General features: G+C 38.7%; 1 protein-coding gene and 1 pseudogene across 3 annotated transcripts in view; one reads left to right on the top strand and one right to left on the bottom strand.

Annotated features, from left to right (window-relative positions):
• Window positions 1–5,690, bottom strand: part of BRMS1L (BRMS1 like transcriptional repressor) — a 50,837-nt gene extending 45,147 nt beyond the window's left edge. For 2 of the 3 annotated variants that reach the window (XM_029236265.1, XM_029236267.1), the window contains exon 1: window positions 1,102–1,825. In XM_029236265.1, coding sequence (XP_029092098.1) covers window positions 1,102–1,243 — 142 coding nt within the window. In that variant the 5' untranslated portion in view covers window positions 1,244–1,825. Of the gene's footprint in view, window positions 1–1,101; window positions 1,826–5,635 lie in introns of those variants that run through there. The other variant, XM_029236266.1, reaches the window with a different exon arrangement.
• A 13,484-nt stretch (window positions 5,691–19,174) lies between these two features.
• LOC114903889 lies at window positions 19,175–20,031 on the top strand (annotated as a pseudogene).
• The last annotated feature ends 431 nt before the right edge of the window (window positions 20,032–20,462 follow it).

Below are 20,462 nucleotides of genomic sequence, written 5' to 3'. Positions count from 1 at the left end.
GATTATAACTATTTATAGCTCACAATGAGTAGAACCCAGTACTGCAAAAGGAAGTCACTCAGAAATACTTATTTTGGGGTGGTTGATTTATTGACTGAAATTACATACTTCCATGGAGGTTTCCTTTGAAAGGGAAACCTGAAAAGAGGGTGTCAGGGTGCTGACAGACTGTCATCAACTTGTCATCAATCCTTGCTTCCCATGGCCAAAATCAGGACAAGACAAAGAAATAAGTCTCATCTTCATCATACGGATAAAAGGAAAAGAATCCAGGTAATCACAAATTCCACTTTTTTTTAAAATAACCATTACTAAAAGTTTGCAAAAATTCACTTGTGGTGTTAACCTGCCCTCCTCTACCCCACCCCACCTCCCCCCTGAAAAAACAAAACTAAAATAGCCCAAAGTTAGAAAAGATTGCAGGAAAGAAAAGATTTGGAGAATTTCAAAGTTGCCAAAAATCAGCCAATTTATAAGCATATGAAGATCCCCAATCACCCCTGATGTTAGGCTCTTCTTAGTCTTGACAAGTGCAGAGAGATGCTGTAAACGGTCCAGCTCCCACGTCAGCCCCTCGAAAGAGCACTAATATCAAGTGCTGACACGCTGACTTGGAAGCTGAGATTAAAGAATTCTAAGCCAGCCAAGAGCCAATACAAATCTACCCTCGGCTCCGACAACCCACCCACGTTGACAAGTAAGGGTTGCAAAGGTGCAAAATAAGAAGTCGGTGGTCTGGGGAGAGGAGGCATTTGCAGGGTCTCCCACACAAGATGCGGCACATTCCTCGCTCCGGATAGCCCCGGGCACTACCCAGAGGTCCCAAGGGCGGGGCGGACCGCGAGCAGGACCGCGCAGCGTACGGGAGCTGGGCGAGTCCAGGCCCGGGCCCTGCCCCGCCCCGCCAACCGGGACCCGCCAGGAGCCGGGCAGCGCCCAGCGAACAGTCCGGGTGCCAGGGAGAGCTGGGAGCCAGTCTCCGCCCCTTCCCTCTCTCTCCTCCCCGTTCTCCCAGCAGGACGCAGCTGCCCGGCGTGCGGAGAGCGGCCTGTCGCTAGCCTGGCGCGAGGACTTGGGGTCCCAGCCCGCTGGGTCGCGTACCTGAGCTATCTCCATCCTCGGAGACCGACGAGCTCTCGGTGTCCTCGTCCTCGGAGCTGCTCCCCTCGTTTTCGGCGTAGTCCACCTCCATCTCATCGTGATGGTTCGTCTCCTTCTTATCCCCTCGGGAATGGACTGGCATTTTCCAGCCGCGCCGTCGCTTCCCACTCCCGGCGCCCAGCCCGGCCACCGCCGCTTCAGAGAAGGGCGCGCCGAACGCCCCGACCCACCCAGCGGCCGAGGTTTTTCTGAACCCCCTCGGCTCCTCCCCGCCCCCGCCGGAGCCTCACAACCTAACCCACAGGCTTTGCGCTGGGAGCTCTGCCATTGGTGGAGGCAGTCCTCCGGGCCTGGGGCTGGAGCTTGTCCTGCTCGGGTCCGGTTGGTTGCCGGTAATTACGGCGCGGCCTCGCGGTATGTGTCGGGAGTTGTAGTCCTTACTGCTCAGACCTGCAGGGGCCGCCAGCTTCCAAGCTTCAACAGTCCTGATCACTTCTCCCCTCTGGACTTCAAGTCCCACAAGGCACGAAAGCTGCCAGAGTCGATCTCAGTTTATAAACTAACCAGAAACAGATTGTGAGAATTTGATCTGTATTTATTCTTTTCCCGCCAAGTGATTGAGCTCCCAGGCCATCCAAGATGTTTCTGTCAGACGAAAAGGTCTTTTGCCTGAGGTTTTTTCCTCCTCTTTGAGGATACGGGAACTGGAGAAATGTCTCTTTACCTAAGCACTTTTATTTACTACTAATAAACTATTATTTAATTAATTTCTGGAGGCAACTTGCACTTTCTATGTTGCACAAAAGTCTTTAAATTGTTCTTGAAACTTTTGCAATCCATAATATGGAAGGAAAGGAAGTTTTATCTTGGCACTTTTCTCTAGTATGTTTTGCATTATTTTTTACCATTTGCAGCCTGAAAATGCTACCAATCTTAACTTCAGTTTTCAAAGAAAAATACATATTTGACTTAATGAAATGTTATATTTTATCAATGGTAGAGATGATAGACAAGGAAAACTCATTAAATATAATCATAATAACATACTAATTGACCACTTTTACTCTATATCAGGTACCCTGGTAAGTTCTTTAAATGAGTTATATTGAGTTAAATTCTCAATTTAATAGCCCTGAGGTAGTTGCTATTATTATACCCATTTTACAGATGAGGAAACTTTACTTGCAGACAAACCTAAAAACGGTATTTTATCAATTATAAAGACAGGGCTTCTTCCTGAAGTGGCAATTTGCTATTGACAGAGATTTCATAGAATATTGTGGGTTGTACAGCATTTCTCAAACACAAGGCCCAAAGACATTTGACAGAGAATGATAAGAGTATCCAAGCATAAATTTATTAAAGTTAGATTTGGAATTTAACGACAGAAAACATTTCAAGGGCTATCCATCTCTTGGCTTAGATCCAAATTATGGGGCTTTTATTATCTAGTGTCAGCCTACTTGTCAGCCTACTCTTCTTACTGTAGTCTCCAAAACTGAACTCCTCAATTGATAAACACACAAATTGTTTCCCATTTCAATGTTTTTGCATATCCTATTCTCTCTGCAACCCTCTTCCACTCCTTTTTTTCAAAGCCACTTTCCTGACAACGTTCATCACCAGCAGCACCTCCACCATTCAGTACACACTCCTGTTCCTTCAGGTTGCTACTATACTTTGTACTTTGCAACTTTGTACTTGTTTCTGTCAAACTGTATTGTGAATTGTTTAGCAGATGCATCTCACCTATTGGATTGTGAATTCCTTGAGAACAGGGACTGTCTTATTCTGGGATGCAATTTCGGAGGCAAGCATGTGAGTACGTGCACGTACATTATGTGAGTGGTGTGGACTAAAGTGGGGCAGCTGCTTTTAGCTCCAGCCAATTGTTGCTACATCAGAATTCTGGCCTAGATGTCAAATCTTCCAGTTTTCAAGAGAAACTGGAAATTTAGATCTCTATGTGAAATAACCAGATTTGTAAACATTATCTCAAGTGCATTTTTTTTTTGCTGTTGTTTTGGTTTGGTTTGGTTTATTAAACTCCAGACCAAACAAAAACAGCTGTGGATAAAATCCCTGGCCTCTGTTAATCTCTGTTATATCAGCAGCTAGCAGAGTATGTGCTAAATAGTAACAATCACTTAGATTTCTGGTCACTATGTGCCAAGCACTGTTACATGCTTTAAGTACATTAATTCATTTAATCCTTATAACAACTCTATGAAGTAGATATAAAATTATGCCTTCTATTTTTCAGATGTGGAAACTGAAGCTCAAAGCAGTTAGGTTACTTGGCCAAGGCCACACAGCTAATAAATAGCAGATTTAAGATTTGAATTTGAGTAGTCTGACATCAGAGCCTGCACTCAACTACCAGTATACAGTGCCCCTGTAACAGGTGCTTTCTATGTTTCTGCTGTTTAAAGGAAAACAGAAGGAATTTGGAGAGGAGGCACAGATTCTAGCCCTGGTTCTGCTAGTAATCAACAATTCAATTTGGCAAATCACACGATCTCTGGTCACTTGTAAAATGAGAAGTTTGTATTAACGTTATCTTTAAGTTCTCTTCTGGGGCTTCCCTGGTGGTGCAGTGGTTAAGAATCCACCTGCCAATTCAGGGGACACAGGTTCTAGCCCTGGTCCGGGAAGATCCCACATGCCTTGGAGCAACTAAGCCTGTGCGCCACAACTACTGAGCCCACACGCCACAACTATTGAAGCCCACCTGCTCTAGGGCCTGCATGCTGCAACTACTGAGCCTGCAACCCACAACTACTGAAGCCCGCATGCCTAGAGCCCGTGCTCTGCTCCACAAGAGAAGCCACCGCAATGAGAAGCCCGCGCACCACAACAAAGAGTAACCCCTGCTTGCCTCAACTAAAGAAAGCCCGCATGCAGCCATAATGCACCCAATGCAGCCATAAATATATAAATAAATAAATAAATAAACAAATAAATAAATAAAATAATAAGTTATCTTCCAGCTCTAAAATTCCTGTCATCACTATATTTATGTTTAAGGCAGACAAAATAATGGGAGATTATACAATTAGAGTTGCATGATGGTGTTTTGCTTAAAAGGGTAATTTCTCTCTCCTCTCCCCAAACAGATTTTAGAAAAGATGCCTAGGGAGTGTAAGAGGAACCATAAGGGGAAAAAAATGAATAAGGCTGGAAAAGAATGTTGTCAATTTAGAAAGTACAAATTAATGTGAAGAAAACCATGAACACAGAATGAAGTTTCCTCAATCAAGGCATATTAATAGATAGGAATGATGCCTTCCATTTATGTAGCACTTTACATTTCATGTAGGGCTTACACAATCATTAGATACATTTTAAATCTCACTTTTCATTAATCCATCCATACACACTCATTTATTGAAAGCCTTCTAAAACTCATGGTCGGTCATCAGCAAAATCTACTATATCATCACCTCTTCTCTGAAATGTTCCCTTAACTTTCTTGTTCTAAACGGAACATTGCTCTCCCCTAGGACTCTGCTTCCTTTGCACCCCTACTCCCACTGAGCCTTGTCATGGAGTAGGTATGTTCCATGTCCCCCTTGTTCCTTCTAGATGATCATTCCCCCCGCAAAAAAACCCAGCTTGTCATCAGCATATACCACATAGTATCTCTACTTGTGGCTGTCATGTACATACTGCCCAGACTCATTCCCCCTCATTTTTTGAAGATTTTAGCTCTTGGTTCATTCTCTCCCATAGTATGCCTATCATAATCCTTGGTCATTTTAGTATTCATGTAAATAATCCTATACCACTCCATTTCCTACTCGGTTTGCTCTGGTACAGAGTAGACATAAAATAATTCTGGCTTTTTCTTTCTAGTTTTCCTCCCATACCTTCTTTGGGGTAACTTTTTTTCAATCTGTCTTATTAAATATTTTAATATTACATGATAATTTAAACACATAGAAAGATATTCAGAAATTTATATATATATATATATATATGTAACACAGTATTGCTCTCTAAGCTTTGTCAAATCTTAGAATTTTACCACATTTGCTCCAGACCCCTCTTCAGTCCCAGTTTTCTCCTTCCCTCTCCAGAGTAACCATTATTCTGACTTCAGTGTTTTTGATTGCCATGCATGTGTACATACCGTTTTTGTATATTATGTATCCATAAATAATAGAAAGGATTGTCTAACATGTTTTAAAGTAGTCTCATACACTACATATCATGCGACAACTTCCTTTTTCCTCAACAATTTTTTAATATGTATTTATTTATTTATTTGGCTGCACTGGGTCTTAGTTGCAGCACGCAGGATCTTTAGTTGCAGCATGCAGGATCTAGTTCCCTGACCAGGGGTCGAATCCGGGCCCCCTGTGTTGGGAGCGTGGAGTCTTAACCACTGGACCACCAGTCCCTCAGCAATGTTTTTGAGATGTATCTATTATGATACAGGTAGCTCTAAATCCAGTTATTTTAACCTGCTCTAAGGTAGTCCCTTGAGTACATATATTCCATTGAATGAATATTAAAAACTTTACTCACTTACCTGTTAATGGATGGTTAGGTTGCTTCCAATTTTTTCATTATTAAAAACAGTTGCCTCAATGAATATTCTTGTATTTATCTTTTGGGGCATGTGTGTGAGGATTTCTCTAGGTCAGTCGTCTCCAAAGTGGGGCATGTGAATCCAGGGAGTATATCCTAGGGGACAGGAAGAAAAGATTAAAATTTCTGTGTATATAATTTTCAATTTCGTCTTTGTCTGGAATAAAGTAGATGTAGGAAGGAAGCTATATGCCCATTTTTTACTCTGATTTACACTCATTATATTCCTTGTGCTTACTTGTTTTTAATCAGCAGATCCTGCCCCTAAAGGGAAGCAAACTTAATTTCAACCACTACCACGTGGTGGAGCTGAGACATCAGCTATACAGCCACAAACCTTGCTGCTGATTGACCCAGGCCAGATGCTGATAACTTGAAAAACAAACGCAGGAGACCAGAGGCAGCGACTAATGGCTAATATTCAAATCAGCGTAAACATTTTAATCATTCAAACTAAATCTAGGTCTTTAGAGATCTACATTGACAACTAAATGAGACCAATTTATTATCAATGATATGAGTCCATGATTTCAATTGCTTAAGAACGAAACCATCTAAAGGTGCTTGAAATAGCCTGTTGACTGGTACAGGGCCCAACCTTGTATTAATTGTCTATTTGCAGAAATTAGTTCTTGGATTAGTTCAACTATAAATTTTATAACATTCCTATTAGCATATTTATATTATTATTATTATTGCACTATCTCATAGCTCAAATTATCATGTGCTTTTCTGTAGTCAATATCTGATTTTTTGTTTTTTAGTATAGAAATTTTCCTTCTCTTAAGATTTTTCTCAAGGGCAAGTATTTTATATGCAGTTTTATTTTTAATGTGTATTTTTCCTCTTCAGATAATTTTTCTGTATAGTTAAAGTGGGTATCTTTTATCCTCCTCAGTATCTATCCCCTTTTTGAAGCAATAGCTCCTTGATTTTCCCTTCAAGAGCCCCCTCTGCTCCATTCATCCCATATGGTTCAGGTGACCAATCAGAATATTATGTTCTCCTGGTTCAGGGATGGAGATGTGGACCAACCTAGGCCATGATGGGCATTGCCAGAACTTTTACTGGCTCTATCAGGAAGAAGTTTCCATCTTTTGAAATTAAAAGTTCTATTAAGCCTATGAGCCTAGCTTTACTAGGGCCATTTCTCCCTCCATATATGACTGGGGGAAACAGGGAAGCAGGCATGGGAACCAACAGAAAGGAGAAACAAAGCTAAAATAGAAGATTCCTGGTGACATTATTTAAGCACCTGCATCCACGTGTGTTCAATGTTAATCCTCAGACTTTCAGTTACATGAACCAATGAATTCCTTTTCTTTGTTGAGTCTTAACCACTGGACCTCCAGGGAAGTCCCTGAATTCCTCTTCTTATTGAAGAGGTTTTGATTGGTTATTTGTTACTTTCGGTTGAAAGAGTTCTGACTACAACAGACAGTTAATTTTCTTGTCTTTAAAATGTGTGTGTTTTTTTAAGGGAAGCAGTGAATGAAATATTTTTAAATCTCCCATCATAATTTCTTATCTATTCTTGTCAAAAGTTCCCTCTCATATTCACTTATATATTAACTATAATATTTATTGAATGTATATTATATGTCACGTACTGTGGTTTCAAGAGATACACAACAAAACAGATACAGCCTCTGCTTTTACAGAGCTTAGAGAAAAGTAAAGAGATAAATATTAAAAAGTTAACTATACAAATTAAGGTGTGCTCTCTGCTGGTGTTATGAGAGTATAACACAGAGACCTGTAGGAGTGGGTGTCAGGTAAGACCTCTCCAAAGTAGTAATATTTCAGCTAATACCTGAGAGATAGGTTGGAATTAGCCCATCTAGAAGGGAGGGAAGGGGGAATATTATAAACTGAGGGAACGGCATATGTAAAAGTCCTGATGTAGAAAAGAGCTTTCTCGTGTTCATGTTTGAGGAATTAAGAGATCACTATGGACAGTCAGCATATAAGGGTGAAAGGGGTACAAGGTGAGGTTGGTAAGTTAGGGAAAGGCCACATCTCACAGGGCCTGGTAGATTACAATAAGGATATATGATTTTTATTTATTTTTGATCCTAAATGCAGTGGGTTGCCCTTAGGATGTTTATAGGATGGGATTATATGATTAGACTAGTGGTAAGATTACATTAATTTAAGATCAGATCTTTAGAAAAAAAAAGTTTGTAAGAAGGGATTATACGATTAGACTAGTGGTAAGATTACATTAATTTAAGATCAGATCTTTAGGGAAAAAAAAGTTTGTAAGAAGGGATTATACGATTAGACTAGTGGTAAGGTTACATTAATTTAAGATCAGATCACTGGTTGCTTATTGGAAAATGGACTGGATAGGAACAGGGAAAGGAATAAGTCAATCAGATGTTGAGGTAAGATAATGGTGGCTTGGACAGGAGTAGAGGCTGTGTGGAGAAAAGAAATGGACAAATTTGAGATAGTGGGAGATAAAAATCAACAAAACTTAATAATGGATTAAATATGGGGCATGAGAAAGAGGATATACAACATAGTTTACTTATCTCCCTTCTCTTTGAATTCGATTTATTTCCTTATGCTAATAAATAATGTCAGCAGCCTTTGCATCAACAAATCTCATGAAAAATATATTTCACTTAAGAAGTTCTATACTCACTGTATATTATTTTCAGCGCTCTCTGTCCTTAACCAATCACAAAATTTCTTCCAGTGCTTCTTTTTTTCTTCCAGTTTCATTGAGATATACTTGACAACACTGCAAAAGTTTAAGGTATACATCATAATGATTTGATTTACAAGAAGTGATTATCACAATAAGTTTAGGGAACATCCATCATCTCATATAGGTACAAAATTAAAGAAATACAAAAATATATTTTTCCTTACGATGAGAACTCTTTAGAATTTACACTCAACTTTCATACATAACAAACAGCAGTGTTAATTATATTTATCACGTTGTGTATTACATTCCTAGTTCTTCTAATGCTTCTTGACTTGTGTGTGAATGTTACCTGTTTTCTCTAAAAATTCAATCATAATCTGTGAAATTAAACAGAAAGAAATTACAAAATGTTTTGACATCGGAACCGATGATGCAAAAGCAATGATAGGTAAAATGGTTGGCACAATAGCGAGAAGGCAGTGGTACCAAACCATACTAATATTCATTGTATTCTTCATTGCCAGTTTCACTTATGAATGTCCTTGATGAAGCAGGAAAAATTACTCTTTATGAGATCCCAGGCACTGAGTACATCTTTTTAATATTTTCTGTGGCAAAACCTACATACTGAAGTACAATGGTGGTCTTCAGGAAAAGCACTTGTGCGACTGAGTTGTGAGCTAACCTAGCAACTTGATTCAAGGAATGGCAGTTTTACTTGAAAGAGCTGACAAACTAGTTATTCAGACTTGGTTATCGGGCAAACATTTTCACAAAAAATCAAATAAACAAAGTGAGCCTGTCACTTTTAGTAAAACAAGTGACAGTATTTGTTACGAAAGATAAAATTCAAGCTTCCAAATTATAATTAGGAATTTGGAAAACTTTTATTCACCATAGTGATCATGACAACCTTTTAATACTTAAAGGATTTTCTGATGTATATGCTTTTTAAAATACTTATATTGTTTAATGAAATGTATTAACATTTGGAATATCTGTATATCAGTGAACAATTATTTTCCAAATGGCAAATGTATAATGTTACAAAATTATGCATGGGTAAAAGATCCATTTAAAGTGTAAGATTTTAATGTAAAGAATACAAAAAGTTTACCGATATGCTTTCATAATCCACATTACAACTAATCTTTAAGAAAGCACCAATCGTTGAGTTTTAGTTTAGGTTAGTTTTAGCATAGTGACCACAATTATCCGAAAAAAAAATTAAAATATTCCCCCTTTGGGGACTTCCCTGGTGGTCCAGCGGTTAAGACTCCGCACTCCCGATGCAGGGGGCCCGGGTTTGATCCCTGGTCAGGGAACTACATCCTGCATGCCGCGACTAAAAAAAAGAAAAAAGATCCCGCATGCCGCAAATAAAAACATCCCGTGTGCCTCAATGAAGATCCCGCGTGCCTCAAATAAGACCCTGGGCAGCCAAATAAATAAATAAGAGTGCAATAGAGTTTTAAAAAAAAATTTCCCTTTCTCCACTGTAAAGTTACTCCCCCTGCCCCTTCCATACTGTACTCTTTGGAAGAAACTCGTTATGTGCAGACCACACCTAAGAAGTAGGGAGTTATTCTCATCTCCTTGGGTATCTACATAAATTCTTTGGAATTCTTTTTGCATGGGAGATTTGTCTCTTCTCCCTCATTTATTTTTTATTCAGTCATTATTTATATCAGTATGGACTCATGGATGTTTATATTTTGTGTTATAATCTAATACTACTTTATTTTGTTGTTCACATTGTCTCAACTTTGACCATTAGGTGCTCTTTCAGTTGATGTACTCCTATAATTTGTGTGTGTGTGTGTATATGTGTGTGTGTGTAGCATTTCCTTATTTCTGTCACTACAAAATGTTCCAGGCTCATCTTGTATATGAGACCTAGAATCAGCTCCAGGCCTAGAACCATACATTATTCCAAAGAGCCTTGTTTCTTTTTTTTTTTTTAATTGGAAAATGGTACTAAAAAAACCATCATCTGGGTGTTAGGTATGCTTACTGCTACTAGGGTGTCATTGCTTCTAAGCCCTCTCAGCTGATGAGCAAGGAAATATAAATGTGTTTACTAATCCATCTATATTCCTGTCTATAAATATTTCTATATGTAACTATCTACATTAAGCTAAACATGAGTTCCTGATGATGTCTCCAACTCAAATCCACTACCACATGGATGATTCTACCCTCCTCCCTGGGCTTATCTGAAAAATTCCCACTCCAACAAGAAGAAGCTTGGGTCCTGCCATCGGCCATCCACTTACATAATTATTTAATTCCAATATACATGTATACCAGTATCAAAACTCTTAAGCCATACCCCCATGGGGGTAAAGACTTAATCAACTAGAGTACAGTGTTTATGTACATTTTCTTTAGTCTTCAGTCTTACAGATTCCTCTCACTTTCAAATGAGTATGTTTTCCCTACCTTCTTCAGTGAAGCTGTTGCATACATTGTAATACAGTTACTTTGTCACATTCTGTGTTCCAACCTGGGATCCTCTGACCTTCTAATTGATTTTTTAAATTTGCATACATTACGGTTCATTCTATGTTCTATAAGTTTCTACGAGTACTGATAAATGCACAGAGTCAAGTATCCACAATTACAATATCATATAGAATTATTTCACCACTCTAAAAAATCCCCACTGCTTCACCTATTCGCCCCTCTTTCCTCTTCTCCAAGCCTCTGGCAACCACTGATTTTTACTGTTGCTATAATATTGTCTTTTCCAGAATGTCATATAATTAAAATCATAAAGTATGTGGCCTTTTCAGACTGGCTTCTTTCACTTAGTAATAAGCACTTAAGATTCATTCCTGTGTTTTCATGGCTTGATTTTTTTTCGTTGATGAACAGTATCCCATTGTATGGGTGTAACACAGTTTTTTTATTCACTCACCTATTGAAGGACATCTTGGTTCTTCCAATTTTTGGAGTTACGAATAAAGATAATACAAATATTTGTGTGCAAATTTTGGTGAGGTCATATTTTCAAATCAATTGGGTAAATATCTGGAGTGTAATTGCTGGATCATATTGTAAGAATATGTTTAACTTTATAAGAAACTGCCAATCTGTCTTCCAAAGCAGGCTGTACCGTTTTACAGTCCCACAAGCAATGAATAAGAGTTCCTGTGCTCTGCATTCCCACCAGCATTTGATGCAGCCTTTGTTTTGAATTTTCATCATTCTAATATGTGCGCAATAGTATCTTACTGTTGTTTTAATTTGTGATTCCCTAATGATAAATGATATTGAGGATCTTTTCATATGCTTATTTGCCATCTGTATATCTTCTTTGGTAAGGTGTCTATCCAGTCTTTTGCCCATTTTTTAATTGGGTCACTTGTTTTCTTGAGTGTTCGCTGTATTGGGTTGGCCAAAATGTTCCTTCGGTTTTTAGGTAAAAACAAAAGACACATTTTTCATTTTCACCAAGAACTTTATTGAACAACATAGTCACCCTTTTGTTCCACTACCTTCTGCCATTTTTCTGGCAACTTCATAATTCCATCTTCCCAAAATTTTTTATCTTTTTGAGCAAAGAACTGTTCCAGGTACCTTTTACAGTCTTCCAGGGAATTGAACTTTTTTGCATTAAGAGAATTTTGTAAAGACCTAAATAAATGGAAATCCAAAGGTGCAATGTCTGGTGAATACAGCAGATGAATCAGAACTTCCCAGCCAAGCTGTAACAATTTTTTGCCTGGTCATCAAAGAAACATGCTGTCTTCCATTATCCTGATGGAAGATTATGCATTTTCTGTTGACTAATTCTGGAGGCTTTTCGTCAAGGGCTGCTTTCAGTTGGTCTAATTGAGAGCAGTACTTGTTGGAATTAATCATTTGGTTTTCTGGAAGGAGCTCATAATAGAGAACTCCCTTCCAATCCCACCATATACACAACATCACCTTCTTTGGATGAAGACTGGCTTTTGGTGTGGTTGGTGGTGGTTCATTTCGCTTGCCCCACGATCTTTTCCATTCGACATTATTGTACAGTATCCACTTTTCATCACCCGTCATATTTTGTTTTAAAAACGGAACGTTTTCGTTATGTTTCAGTAGAGACTTGCATGTTGGAAATATGGTCAAGAAGGTTTTTTCTGCTTAACTTATGTGGAACCCAAACATCAAAGCAATGAACATAACCAAGCTGGTGCAAATTATTTTCTACGCTTGATTTGGATATTTTGGGTATAACGGCTATCTCCCGCGTGGTATAACATTGATTGTTCTCAGTTAATGTCTCAATTTGATCACTATCAACTTCAACTGTTCTAACCGAGCCTGGAGCATCGTCCAGCGAGAAATCTCCAGCATGGAACTTCACAAACCACTTTTGACACGTTCGATCAGTCACAGCACCTTATCCATACACTGAACAAATCTTTTTTGTGTTTCAGTTGCTTTTTTACCTTTCTCAAAAGGCATAATATGCCAAAAATGTTGCTTTTTTCTTCCATCTTCAATATTAAAATGACTACACAAAAATTCACCAATTTTGATAAGTTTTTTTTAATGCACACTGATATAACAGCTGTCACAATACAATCTAATAAAATTGTTTCTAATGAAGTTAAAGACAACTAAGTGCTACTAGAGCCATCTTGCAGAAAAAAACAAACGAAACTTTTGGCCAACCCAACATGTTTTAAACAAGTCCTTTTTCAGATATGTGTTTTGCAAAGATTTTCTGCAAGTCTATGGCTTATCTTGTGATTCCCTTAACCGTGTCTTTCCCACGGCAGAAACTTTAATTTTAATAAAATCTAACATCAATTTTTTTCTGTCATGGGTTATGCTTTTGGTGCTATACCTAAAACCTCATCACCAAATGAAAGCTCACCTAGATTTTCTGTTTTCTTTTAGTAGTTTTACAGTTTTGCACTTTACTTTTATGTATCCTCCGTTTTGAGTTAACTTTTGTGAAAGGTGTAAGGTCTGTGTCTAGGCTTATTTTTTTGCATGTGGATGTCACTCGTTTCAGCACATTTGTTGAAAAGATTATCTTTTCTCTATTGAATTGCCTTTGCTCCTTTGTCAAATGCCAGTTGACTATATTTGTGTGGTCTATTTCTGGGCTCCATATTCTGTTCCATTGATTGCTGTGTCTATTCTTTCACCAGTACCACACTCTCTTGATTACTATAGTTGTATAGTGAGTTTTGAAATCAGGTTGTAGCAACTTTATTCTTTTTCAGTGTTGTGTTGTCTATTCTGGATCTTTTACCTTTCCACATAAACTTTAATTTTTTTATTATTTATTTATCTGGCCACACTGCATGGCATGCGGGATCTTAGTTCCCCGACCAGGGATTGAACATGCCCCCTGCAATGGAAGCTCGGAATCTTAACCACTCGACCACCAGGGAAGTCCCTCCACATAAATTTTAGAATCAGTGTGTTGATACCTACAAAATAGCTTCCTGGAATTTTGATTTGTATTGTGTTCACTCTATAGATCAAGTTGGGAAGAATTGACATCTTTAAAAAATTGAATGCTCCATTCCATGAACATGAAATATCTCTCCACTTATTTATATAGTTGATTCTTTTCGACCGGATTTTGTAGTTTCCTCAGGTTTAATTTTTAATAATGTAATAAATCAGCAAAAGCTCTTTGGGGGTCCTCAATAATTTCGATCCTGAGACAAAGAGTTTTGAGAACTGCTGGTCTCTCTCTTGATCACTTCTTTTGGTTCTTAATTTTCTAACTGCTAACTTCAGTTCCTTGCCATTCGTGTCTCATTAGGATTCAATTGGTAAGCATTCTCCTGTTACTATTGCAACACAGTTGGAATTTCAACCTTCTCATTCACAAGTAATGAAACTAAAACAGATACCATGTCTAAAGTACTGGAAGTAAATGTACAGCTTTTATAATAAATGTAATCAGCTAATAATGACTGCACACAGTGATTTCCCTCCAAAGAGTATGGTATGGAAAAGCCAAAAACAAAACAAAACAGAACACTTTACATTAAAGAAAACTTTAATGTACAATACTTGTACATTATGTACAATGTCCGTTACAAAATGTAACGGACAATACTTCCGTCAAGTGATCTAGGTCAACATCAACAGTGGAGGTCAGGATGATAGCATGTACCATTGATATGATGTGAGGAAAATGGTACTTTACCTCCATGATCTTCCTCCCCCAAACCCAAAACCTTAGTCTAATCATGAGAAAAACACCTGACAAATTTCAGTAGAAGGGCATCCTTCAATAAACCTGACCAGTACTCCTCAAAACTCTTAAGGTCATCAAAACCAAGGAAAATATGAGAAATTATCACAGCCAAAGGGAGCCTAAGGAGAAATAATAACTAAATGTAATAAGGTATCCTGGATAAGATCATGGAACAGAAAAAGGACATTAGATAAAAATAAAACTATGGAATTTAGTTAATAATAACATATCATTACTGGTTTTTTTAATGTAATAAATACACCATACTAATATCAGATGTTAATAACAGGGGAAACTGCAGCAGTTGGGCAAATGGGCACCCTTCATACTATTGACCCAATTTTCCTGTACATTTTAAATTGTTTTAAAAAATAAGTCTGTTCAGTAAAAAGATCAGTGGTTGCCAGGGGTTAGAGGGAGGGATGAATAGGTGGAGCACAGAGGATATTTAGGGCTATGAAAATACTCTGTATGATGCTATAATAGTGGACACATGTCATTATACATTTGTCCAAACCCATAAAATGGGTATCACCAAAAGCAAACCCTAATGTAAACTATGGTTTTAGGGTGACAATGATATGTCAATGTAGGTTCACCAACTGTAACAAATGTACCACTCTCGTGGGGAATGTTGCTAAATGAGGGAGGCTGTGCATGTGTGGGGGGAGGGAGCATACAGGAAATCTCTGCATCTTCCTCTCACTGTGAACTTAAAACTAAACTACAGAAATAAAGTCTATTTAAAAATCTATTAGTTTTTAAAAATCTCTTAAATTCGAATAAACCTGACTTTATAATAAATAGTAATGTAATGTATTACATGTATTACATTACATTACAAATAGTAATGTAACACTCACATTTGGGAGATTGATGATGACCTTGGGACGTTCATGATTTTAAACTTAAGTTTGAATTCTAGTTTCCACAAGCAATATTTCAAAGAGAATTTTCTGAGTTTTTCTTTTCAAAATAAATATGTCTCCAGTGGGGAGAGCTTATACTTTTATAGAGAAAATCAGGCAGTGGGCTGGGCATGCTATCTCTAAATTACATTAGTATCACTTTGTTTTGCAGTAGTGTTTCCTCTTTTCCTCAGGTGAGCCAGCCATATAATTATTATTAATGATATGTTACAATTTTTATTTTCTAAAATTATTTCATTCATTTACTAAACATTTACTGAGTGCCTTGCAAGAGAAAGGGAGGGGAACTGACAATCATTCTTCTATACAACAGATATTTATTGAGGCTTTCTTTTTTCTTTAAATAAATAAATAAATTAATTAATTAATTTTTGGCTGCATTGGGTCTTTGTTGCTGCGTGCGGGCTTTTTCTAGTTGTGGTGAGCGGGAGCTACTCTTCATTGTGGTGCCTGGGCTTCACATTGCAGTGCTTGTTGCAGAGCACGGGCTCTAGGTGCACACGCTTCAGTAGTTGTGGCACACAGGCTCAATACTTGTGGAGCACGGGCTTAGTTGCTCTGCGGCATGTGGGATCTTCCTGGACCAGGGTTCAAACCCGAGTCCCCTGCACTGGCAGGCGGATTCTTAACCACTGTGCCACCAGGGAAGCCCTACTGAGGGCATTTTGTACTGAGTATTTTGCAAGAAGATGGGCTACAGGATAGTGGGAGAGCAAATTTTTAAACAATTACACAAATTGCTCCATTAAAATTCTATGAAAGGAGTTTCCACAGTGGGAGCTACTTCAAGTAGGCAGCCCTGAGAGAGCACTGTGGTGTTGAAATCATCAAAACACAGTACACATGACTCAAGGCAGCTATGTGACTGACAGGGTCTTGGTGCTCTGGCCCGGTGTCAGGCCTGAGTCTCTGAGGTGGGAGAGCTGAGTTCAGGACACTGGACCACCAGAGACCTCCTGGCCCCACATAATATCAGTCGGCGAGAGCTCTCCCAGAGATCTCTGTCTCAATGCTAAGACCTAGCTCCACCTAACGGCCAGCAAGCTAGAGTGCTGAATGCCCTATGCCAAACAACTAGTAAGACAGGAACACAACCCCACCCATTAGCAGAGAGGCTGCCTAAAATCATACTAAGTTCACGGACACCCAAAAACACACCAATGGACGCAGCCCTGCCCACCAGAAAGACAAAACCCAGCCCTACCCACCAGAACACAGACAGCAGTCCCCTCCACCAGGAAGCCTGCACAAGCCACTGAACCAACCTTGCCCACTGGGGGCAGACACCAAAAACAACAGGAAGTACAAACCTGCAGCCTGCGAAAAGGAGACCCCAAACACAGTAAGTAAATAAAGCAAAATGAGAAGATAGAGCAATATGCAGCAGATTAAGGAACAAGGTAAAAACCCACCACACCAAACAAATGAAGATGAAATAGGCAGTCTACCTGAAAAAGAATTCAGAGTAATAATAATAAAGATATCCAAAATCTTGGAAAAAGAATGGAGAAAATAAAAGAAACATTTAACAAGGACCTAGAAGAGCTAAAGAGCAAACAAACAATGATGAACAACACAATAAATGAAACTAAAAATCCTCTAGAAGGAATCAATAGCAGAATAACTGAGGCAGAAAACGGATAAGGGACCTGGAAGATAAAATAGTGGAAATAACTACTGCAGAGCAAAATAAAGAAAAAAGAATGAAAAGAACTGAGGACAGTCTCAGAGACCTCTGGGTCAACATTAAACACACCAACATTCAAATTATAGGGGTCCAAGAAGAGGAAGAGAAAAATAAAGGGTCTGAGAAAATATTGGAAGAGATTATAGTTGAAAACTTCCCTAATATAGGAAAGGAAATAGTCAATCAAGTCCAGGAAGCACAGAGAGTTCCATATGGGATAAATCCAAGGAGAAACACACCAAGACACATTAATCAAACTATCAAAAATTAAATAGAAAGAAAAAATATTAAAAGCAGCAAGGGAAAAGCAAAAAATAACATAGAAGGGAATCCCCATAAGGTTAACAGCTGAACTTTCAGCAGAAGCTCTGCAAGCCAGAAACCAGTGACAGGACATATTTAAAGTGATGAAAGGGAAAAACCTACAACCAAGATTATTCTACTGAGCAAGGATTTCATTCAGATTCAAGAGAGAAATTGAAACATTTACAGATAAGCAAAAGTTAAGAGAATTCAACACCACCAAACCAGCTTTACAACAAATGCTAAAGGAACTTCTCTAGGCAGGAAACACGAGAGAAGGAAAAGACCTACAAAACAAACCCAAAACAATTAAGAAAATGGTTATAGGAACATATATATCAATAATTGCCTTAAATGTAAATGGATTAAATGCTCCAACCAAAAGACATAGACTGGCTGAATGGATACAAAAACAAGACCCATACATATGCTGTCTACAGAGACCCACTTCAGACCTAGGGATACATACAGACTGAAAGTGAGGGGATGGACAAAGATATTCCATGCAAATGGAAATCAAAAAAATGCTGGAGTAGCAATTCTCATATCAGACAAAATAGACTTTAAAATGAAGACTATTACAAGAGACAGTGAAGGACACTACATAATGATCTAGGGATCAATCCAAGAAGAAGATATAGCAATTGTAAATATTTATGCACCCAACATAGGAGCACCTCAATACATAAGGCAAATACTAACAGCCATAAAAGGGGAAATCTACAAACATAGTAGGGGATTTTAACACCCCACTTTCACCAATGGACAGATCATCCAAAATGAAAATAAATAAGGAAACACAAGCTTTAAATGACACATTAGACAAGATGGACTTAATTGATATTTATAGGACATTCCATCCAAAAACAACAGAATACACTTTCTTCTCAAGTGCTCATGGAACATTCTCCAAGATAGATCACATCTTGGGTCACAAGTCATGCCTTGGTAAATTTAAGAAAATTGAAATTGTATCAAGTATCTTTTCTGACCACAACGCTATGAGACTAGATATCAATTACAGGAAAATACTGTAAAATATACAAACACATGGAGGCTAAACAATACACTACTAAATAACCAAGAGATCACTGAAGAAATCAAAGCGGAAATCAAAAAATACCTAGAAACAAATGACAATGAAAACATGATGACCCAAAACCTATGGGATGCAGCAAAAGCAGTTTGGGTGGGGGGAAGTTTATAGCAATTCAATCTCATCTCAAGAAACAAGAAAAATCACAAATAAACAACCTAACCTTCACCTAAAGCAGTTAGAGAAAGAAAAACAAAAAAACCCCAAAGTTAGCAGAAGGAAAGAAATCATAAATATCATATCAGAAATAAATGAAAAAGAAAAGAAGGAACCAATAGCAAAGATCAATAAAACTAAAAGATGATTCTTGGGAGCCACGCTCACCCCCAGGCCACGTCCTGCACCCCCCGAACCTTGGCCGGGCCAGAGCCCCTTCCCCACCGGCGCGCGGGGTGGGGGCGGGGCGGCGGCGAGGCCAAGGTGACCAGAAGCAGGCAGGGACCCGGCTCTCGTGGAAGCGGACCCCGGGGGGCTTCGGCGGGTCTCACCAGGGCCATCGGCAGGAGAGGGCAGGGAGGGGAGCGCAGCGGAGGCTTCGGAGCCCAGATTAGCACAATGGAGAGGTAAAGTAGAATTGCATGGGAAAATCATGGAAGTTGATTACTCAGTCTCCAAAAAGCTCAGTGAACAACAAGACTGTGAAATTACTCAGGAGATTCAGGAGAAGCTGGCTATTGAGGCCGAGAGATGACGCATTCAGGAGAAGAAGCTTGAGGACATAGCTCGACTCTTGCAAGAAAAAGAGTTACAGGAAGAGAAAAAGCGAAAAAAACACTTTCCAGAGTCCCCTGGAGCCAATGCTTATGGTGATAGTTACTATTATGAAGATGGAGGAATGAAGCCCAGGTTGATGAAGGAAGCGGTCTCTACTCCATCACGAGTGACCAACAGGGGATCAGGAATGGTATGATGCTGAAATTGCCGGAAAACTGCAAGAAGAAGAAATTTTGGCTACCCAGGTGGACAGGAGAGGAGCTCAGGTAGCTCAGGATGAGGAAATCGCTAGACTTCTAATGGCTGAAGAAAAGAAAGCTTACAGGAAAGCCAGGGAACGGGAGAAATCATCTTTGGACAAAAGAATGCATGACCCCGAGTGGAAGCCCAAGACAGCTAAATCAGCACACTCAAAGTCAAAAGAGAGTGATGAACCTCACCATTCTAAGAATGACAGGCCAGCACGGCCACTACCACCTACCATGACAGAGGCTGAGGATTTGGATTACACTCATTTTACAAACCAGCATAATTCCACACGTCATTTCTCAAAGTCAGAGTCTTCTCATAAAGGTTTACATTATAAGCTGTAAAAACCTAGGAACCTGCCTTGAAAACGGACTCACTGTAGCAAAATTACTGGATGATACAGAATGCATTCCATGCTTATTTTTTTCTCCTATATTTTGTATTCCTCAGATTTATCCTCAAGTGTTTTTTAGACCATAAATAATTTTCATTCATTTAAAATGTTTTGGTTATTCCTGATCACTTGGGCAGTACAAGAAAATCTAGCTCCTGAATATTGGCCACCTTTATGCTGCATATGCTTCCTGGGATCTAGTATCTAAGAGCTCTATAAAATGCCATTTTCGTTAGGTATGGAGAATTGATATCTAGGGAATAGGCTTTATTTAGCAATTAGAATTTTGTGGAGATAATGATCAAAGTAACACAATGTTTGGATGCAATGCAGAATAAAAGAATATAAGAAATAATAAAAAAAAGATGATTCTTTGAGAAGATAAACAAAATTGATAAACCACTAGCCAGGCTCATCAAGATAAAAAGGGAGAAGTTTCAAATCGACAGAATTAGAAATGAAAAAGGAGAAGTAATGACTGACACTGCAGAAATACAAAGAATCATGAGAGATTACTACA

The sequence above is a fragment of the Monodon monoceros genome, unplaced genomic scaffold (assembly GCF_005190385.1).
Source record: "Monodon monoceros isolate NGI ecotype Baffin Bay Population unplaced genomic scaffold, NGI_Narwhal_1 Super_Scaffold_21, whole genome shotgun sequence".
In the NCBI taxonomy this organism is placed as follows: domain Eukaryota; kingdom Metazoa; phylum Chordata; class Mammalia; order Artiodactyla; family Monodontidae; genus Monodon; species Monodon monoceros.
This window is presented reverse-complemented; position numbering and strand designations above follow the sequence as displayed.